The sequence below is a fragment of the Pristis pectinata genome, chromosome 13 (genome assembly GCF_009764475.1).
Source record: "Pristis pectinata isolate sPriPec2 chromosome 13, sPriPec2.1.pri, whole genome shotgun sequence".
NCBI lineage: Eukaryota > Metazoa > Chordata > Chondrichthyes > Rhinopristiformes > Pristidae > Pristis > Pristis pectinata.
In genome coordinates this window covers 50,276,836-50,284,173 of record NC_067417.1, presented here as the reverse complement: position 1 = coordinate 50,284,173, position 7,338 = coordinate 50,276,836, and the positions used below count along the sequence as shown (strand labels likewise).

The following is a 7,338-nucleotide window of genomic DNA, read 5'->3' as shown; positions in this document are numbered from 1 at the left end:
CCTATCACCACCCTGTGCCCACCCCACCTCCCCTCTTCTGTCCACCTATCACTGCTCTGCTTTTCCCTCCTATATATTGGGCTTCCCCTTTCCCTATCTTCAGTCCTGAAGAAGATTCCCGACCCGAAACGTTGACCGCCTGCTTTTCTCCACGGATGCTGCCTGGCCTGCTGAGTTCCTCCAGCATCGTCGTGTTTTTAACACCAGCCGAGCTGGGTGGGAGGGCTCAGAATCCCACGAGGCTTTACACATTCCACCCCCCCCCCATGTAGAATGGGGCGTGAGAGAAAGCGGGGTTGGAGGAGAGGCTATCTTACTTGGTCTTGTCCAAATCGATCGTGTGAAAGAGATTTTCCAGTTCTTCTTCGTTGAGGGTCCCATCGGAAAAAAAGGCCCGGAATTCATCCAAGGACAGCTTGCCGTCGTCTGGAAGACAAGAGAGAAGGGGTTTCAGTCTGGCTCAGCAGTCAGCACCACCAACAGTGCCGGACTCCAGTCCCAGATCCCCTCCTTCGCGTAAACTAACCTACCCCACACTTAGACATTGCAGTTCAGCAAGTGACACAGGCCCTGTCAAACACAACTGGCAAACAAGCTTCATAGAAATTAGGCTGGCACAGTGGCGCAGCGGGTACAGCCGCTGCCTCACAGTGCCAGAGACCCAGGTTCGATCCTGACCTCCGGTGCTGCGTGCGTGCAGTTTGCACTCTCTCCCCCCGGGCGCTCCAGTTTCCCCCCACGTCCAAAGGTGTGCGGGTTGTTCGGTTAATCGAGCACTCTGAATGTCCCCTTCAGTGGGCAGGTGAGTGGTAAAAGCTGGGGGGGGGTGTTGAAGGGGATGTGGGGAGAATAAAAAATGGGGTTAATGTGGGTTTAGTGTCAATGGGTTGTCAGTGGTCGGCACAGACTCAGTGGGCCGAAGGGCCTGTTTCCCTGTTGTACCCCTCCATGACTCCAGAACAGCTGATGGAGACCAGGGTGTGCGTGTACATTCAGATATTGGGAAGACAAGTAGAAGACAAGGCAAACCGCAACGTAAAACTAGAGGGCAGAGGTTTAAGGTGGGAGGGGAAAGATTTAAAGGGGACCTGAGGTGTAAGCTTTTCACACAGAGGGTGGTGGGGATATGGAATGAGCTGCCAGAGGAAGTGGTAAAATGCAATGTGTAAAAGGCAACTGGACAGGTACGGAATGGAGAGGGATATGGGCCAAACACAGGCAAATGGGACGAGCTCAGGTGGACGACTTGGTCAGCCTGGACAAGTTGGGCCGAAGGGCCTGCTTCTGTGCGGTATATCTCTATGACTTATTACAGCTGCTCAGGCCATTGGTGAGGACTCGCAGGGAAGACTCCAGGAAAGGCACACACAGTTTTCCGTCGAGAAACTGGATTGATGTATGCCTGTTCTTGTATGTGCAAACTGTGGAAAAATTGAATTATTGGCTACGTAAAAAGGAAATGATTAGCAAAGATTAATATGGGTTGTTTACAGGCTGAGACAGGAGAGATTATATTGGTAAATAAAAAAATGCCGGAGAAAATTAATCAAATATTTTTTTGCACATTTTCACAGCACCAGAGGCCCGGGTTCAATCCCAACCTCTGGTGCTGTCTGTGTGGAGCTTGCACGCTCTCCCTGTAACTGGGTGGGTCTCCTCCGGGGGCTCCGGTTCCCTCCCACATCCCACAGATGTACGGGTCAGAAGGTTAATTGGCCGCTGTAAATTGTCCCTAGTGTGTAGGTGAGTGGGAAATCCTGGGGGGGATTTACAGCAGCAACTAACCTATTGACCCGCATGTCTTTGGGAGGTGGGAGGGAACTGGAGCACCCGGGGGGAAACCCACGTGGTCATAGGAACAGCGTGTAAACTCCACACAGACGGCACCTGAGGTCAGGATCGAACCCGGGTCACTGTGCCACTGCTTCCCCCCGCGCCCCCCCCCACCACCGTGTCAGGTGCACCTGATGATGTCACTGTTCATGTGGCGCCCATTTCCCTCAGTGACATAATCTGCAGTTCAAAGCTGCAGCCAGCAGTTGTGGTGGGCGAATCTCAAATATCGATGAGTCTGAGAAGAGGAAGGAGACAAGGAGCTCAGTGACATGGTGTCATGACACAACCTTTTCCTCAGTGTCAGCAAAACAAAAGAGCTGGTCGTTGACTTCAGGAGGTGGGGCAGTGCACACGCTGCTGTTTACATCAATGGTGCTAAGGTCGAGATGGTTGAGAACTTGTCTTGGTCCAACCACATAGTCGCCTTGGCCAAGAAAGCTCACTAGTGCCTCTACTTCCTCAGGAGGCTATAGAAACTCAGCATGTCCCCTTTGACCCTCACCAATTTCTATAAATGCACCACAGAAAGCATTCTATCCGGATGCATCACGGCTTGGTATGGCAACTGTTCTGCCCGAGACTACAAGAAACTGCAGAGAGTTGTGGACACAGCCCAGCACATCACAGAAACCAGCCTCCCCTCCGTGGACTCTGTCTACACTTCCAGCTGCCTCGGTAAGGCAGCCAGCATAATCTAAGACCCCACCCACCCGGGACATTCTCTCTTCTCCCCCCTTCCATCAGGCAGAAAATACAAAAGCCTGAAAGCACATACCACCAGGCTCAAGGACAGCTTCTATCCCACTGTGATAAGACTATTGAACAGTTCCCTTATACAATGAGATGGACTCTGACCTCATGATCTACCTTGTTGTGACCTTGCACCTTGTACTACATCAATGCACTCTGTACTAACCCAATTAACTGCACTGTGTAATGAATTGACCTGTACGATCGGTACAAGTGACAATAATAAACCAATACCAATAAAGTGCAGTGCAGGTCAACAATAAGGTGTAAGGTCACAACAAGGTAGATTGTGAGGTCAAGAGTCCATCTCATCGTATAAGGGAACCGTTCAATAGTCTTATCGCAGTGGGATAGAAGCTGTCCTTGAGCCTGGTGGTATGTGCCCTCAGGCTCCTGTATCTTCTACCTGATGGCTTTCAGTGACCAGCCTGGGTTCTGAGCTGATAACTGTTCCTGGAGACAGAATCACTCGCAGGGAGCCGCAGCTGATGAGCAGTCTGCATGCCGGCCACGAATCAGCTGTCATCTCACACTCCACTCTCTGCGCAGCCACCTCCCCCTCAGGAGGAGCGAGGTCTCGCCCTGACCTCACCTCCTGTCATTAAGGTTTGTGGTTCAGGGCATTTTTGGCAGCTTCCCAGTCACCGCGGAAACTCTCCCAGTAGATTAGGGTCGAGGACTGGTCAGCTTGTCATTCCCTCCCATCGCTCGACTGCCCGTTGGGGAGAAGATCAGTCACAGAGTGGCATGGTTCTCCATGACTGGCGCTAGGTTCTCCAAGTAGTCCCATGGGGGCCGGGAATTAGACAGAGCCCAGCGTCAGCGGGTTAACTGTGAATGTGCTGAGCTCGGAGCAGCCAGCTCTCGGAGGGAACCATTGCGAAGGAGGGCAGAATGCTCCAAGATGGTCACTTAAGGCACCCCCCCCCTCAATACTGACCACACTGGGAGAGGGACTACAGCACCTGTTGCACTTTGTGCCCAAGCTCACAATAGAACAGGCCTCGGCCAACTGACCAGATTCCCCCCCCCCCCCCCCCCCCGGCCAGCCCCGGGGGAAACGCAGGTCAGAGGGCAAGGGGTGGGTGGTGTGGGCAGGGAGGCTTGAGCTGTGGGGCATGGGTTGTTGGGGGGGTGGTAAGTGGTCGAAGATTCAGGGGGCAGTGGGGAGCTCGGTGGTTTGGAAGCAAGAAGATGGTAGCAGAGGGGCAGCAGGTGGATGGAGGTGGTGGGATCTAAGGACCTGCTCAGGCTGATCGCGGGCATCGCTGAACCTTGTCGGACACTCCTTGCCGCATCCGTCCACCCCCTAGGGCCAGTCTCACCCAGAGGCATCCCACCACTCCCCAGCACACCACGACTAGCTGGCAGGGTCGGCAAAACTTGGGTAACACTGGGTACAATAGGGAAGGCACTGGTGAGGCCACACTTGGAGCACTGCGTGCAGTTCTAGTTGCCCCACTGCAGGGAGGATGTGGTCCCACTGGAGAGAGTCCAGAGGAGATTCACCGGGCCGCTGCCTGGATTGGAGGACTTTAGTTATGGGGAGAGATTGTACAGGCTGAGGCCACACACAATCTACTGGAGGAACTCAGGGGGTCGAGCAGCATCTGTGGGAGGAAAGGAATTGTCGACGTTTCCGGTTGAAATCCTGCATCAGGACTGTTTCCCTGGAGCGAATGGGTGACCTGATAGAGGAGTGTAAGGCTATGAGAGGAATGGATAGGGTAGACAGACTGAATCTTTTTCTCATGGTAGAGGTGTCAAAAACAGGAGGGCGTAAATTTAAGGTGAGAGGACAGAGTTCTAAAGAGGATCTGAGGGGGTAGTTATTTTACGCAGAGAAGGGTTGATATCTGGGACGTGCTGCCAGAGGAGGGGGTGGAGTCAGATATAATCGCTACGTTTAAGAGACATTTAAAACAAGCATGTAAATAGACAAGGCACAGAGGGATACAGTCCTAATGTGGGCAAATGGGATTAGAGCTGATGGACAGAAAGGTCAGCACAGCTCCTGTGTTGTACCACTCTGTGACTCTATGAAGCTTGACAAAACCATTGGGATGTTGTATCTCTGTAGGAAGTTGGGGAGCCAGAAGATTTGTTAAATTTGGATTTTCAACCAGCTTTTAATGTGCTGGTCAAAATGAATGCTTATGAGTCGGGTGTAGGTACTGGAGGAATCAAAGGGCAAAACCAGGGTCACTGCCTGGGCCTCAGCTGCTCACAATCCATCGCAATGACCGGAATGCATTAAGATCACTGATGATCAGAGGGATTTTGGTGTCCAAGTCCATCGCTCCCTGAAGGTACGTGCACAGGTTGATAGGCTGGTGAAGAAGGTGTATGGCATGGTGTAGCGGGCAGCATGCACCAGCTCCTCAGCCTCGCATTCATCTGCCCTGTGCCCTGTCCTTCAGCTGCCAGAGTCCTGAGCTCCGGAATCATCTCAAACATCTCCACTTCTCTCCCTCTGAGATTTTAATCAAGTTTTTCGTCATCAGCCCTGATGTTTCATTACTCAGACAGGTGCCCGCTTGTTAGTTGATAATGCGTCAGTGAAATTTTACTCTGCTGACGGTGCTTTACAAACACAAGTTTTTATTGTTGTTCCTTTTGCCAAACCCCCCCAGATGATTAATTTTAATCTCAGTTTCTTTCCACCGACTCATCAATCACAGATAGAAAAATGGATATGGTCCTGCAGAGCGAGTATAGCAGAAGGTTAAAAGGCAGGACCTCGAGGAGAGTAATTTCCAGATTATCCCAATGCCACGTGCTAGTGAGGGTGGGAATAGGAGGTTTAGGAGCCATGAAACATTCAAGAAGCTTGAGAATTGGGGAATGTGTGCACCAGGGCTGGGTTAGAGGGGGCCTCAACACCCAGTGATAGTTGCATGGAACATTTACAAGCTAAGTTGATCATTTGGTATTGGTATTGGTTTATTATTGTCACTTGTACTGAGGTACAGTGAAAAAACTTGTCTTGCATACCGATCGTACAGGTCAATTCATTACACAGTGCAGTCACATTGAGATAGTACAGAATGCATGGATGTAATACAGGTAAAAACAATAACAGTACAGAGTAAAGTGTCACAGCTACAGAGAAAGTGCAGTGCAATAAGGTGCAAGGTCACAACAAGGTAGATCGTGAGGTCAGAGTCCATCTCATCGTATAAGGGAATCATTCAATAGCCTTATCACAGTGGGATAGAAGCTGTCCTTGAGCCTGGTGGTACGTGCCCTCAGGCTCCTGTATCTTCTGCCTGATGGGAGAGGAGAGAAGAGAGAATGACCCGGGTGGGTGGGGTCTTTGATTATGCTGGCTGCTTCACCAAGACAGCGAGAGGTAAAGACAGAGTCCAAGGAGGGTAGGCTGGTGTCCGTGATGCGCTGGGCTGTGTGCACAACTCTCTGCAGTTTCAAAGTCAAGCTGCTCATTTAAAAATTCAAGGGACATCAGCAGCTTCAGGGTGTAAGTTAACAGAGTTAATCTCATAGGAAGGTTGGACTCGTACTGGAACTGTCAACAAGGAGTGGATGTGGGGTGTCAGCTGTGGGGGACCTCAGCGAGGCAGGAAACGTTGGATAGAAATGAAGTGGTTGTATGTGGTCAGCAGCTCATTGTTCCCCATTTGCTGATGCCCTCCCATCATTCCCCACTTACTGGAGACCCTCCCCAGTTCCCCACTTACTGGAGACCCTCCCCAGTTCCCCACTTACTGGAGACCCTCCCCAGTTCCCCACTTACTGGAGACCCTCCCCAGTTCCCCACTTACTGGAGACCCTCCCCAGTTCCCCACTTACTGGAGACCCTCCCCAGTTCCCCATTTACTGTACATCACAGACACCAGCCTCCCCTCCATGGTCTTTACCTCTCGCTGCCTTGGTGAAGCAGCCAGCATAATCAAAGACCCCACCCACCCGGGTCATTCTCTCTTCTCTCCTCTCCCATCAGGCAGAAGATACAGGAGCCTGAGGGCACGTACCACCAGGCTCAAGGACAGCTTCTACCCCACTGTGATAAGACTATTGAATGGTTGCCTTATGTGATGACATGGACTCTTGACCTCACGATCTGTCTTGTTATGACGTTATAAGATAAGATTTCTTTATTAGTCACATGTACATTGAAACACACAGTGAAATGCATCTTTTTCATAGAGTGTTCTGGGGGCAGCCCGCAAGTGTCGCCACGCTTCCGGCGATAACATAGCACGCCCACAACTTCCTAACCCATACATCTTTGGAATGTGGGAGGAAACCAGAGCACCCAGAGGAAACCCACTCAGACACATGGGGAGAACATACAAACTCCTTACAGACAGCAGCTGGAATTGAACCCGGGTCGCTGGCGCTGTAATAGCATCACGCTAACCGCTACACTACTGTGCACCTTGTGATCTACCTGCACTGCACTTCCCTGTAGCTGTGACATTTTACTCTGTATTCTGTTATTGTTTTTACCCTGTACTACCTCAATGCACTGTGTAATGAAATGATCTGTACGAACAGTTTTTCACTGTTTTTCACTGTACCTCGGTACATGTGACAATAATAAACCAATTCCAATACTGACATCTTCCCCATCCACCAGGATTGTCCCCTCATTCTCCATTTACATTGTCTTGTCCCCACGACAAGGATGAACGTAAGAAATGCTTTCCACACACTCAATCCCTCTCATAACCAGAAACCTATCCACCTCAGTTCTGAATGCAGCCAGTGACTAAGCCTTCACATCGCCTG

The 7,338-nt window shown here is 51.0% G+C and overlaps 1 protein-coding gene across 1 annotated transcript in view; it reads right to left on the bottom strand.

Annotated features, from left to right (window-relative positions):
• The window catches only part of necab2 (N-terminal EF-hand calcium binding protein 2), a 91,513-nt gene that overhangs the window by 65,276 nt on the left and 18,899 nt on the right, over positions 1 to 7,338 (bottom strand). The window contains exon 3 of the mRNA XM_052028362.1: positions 318 to 426. Coding sequence (XP_051884322.1) covers positions 318 to 426 — 109 coding nt within the window. The remainder of the gene's footprint in view (positions 1 to 317; positions 427 to 7,338) is intronic.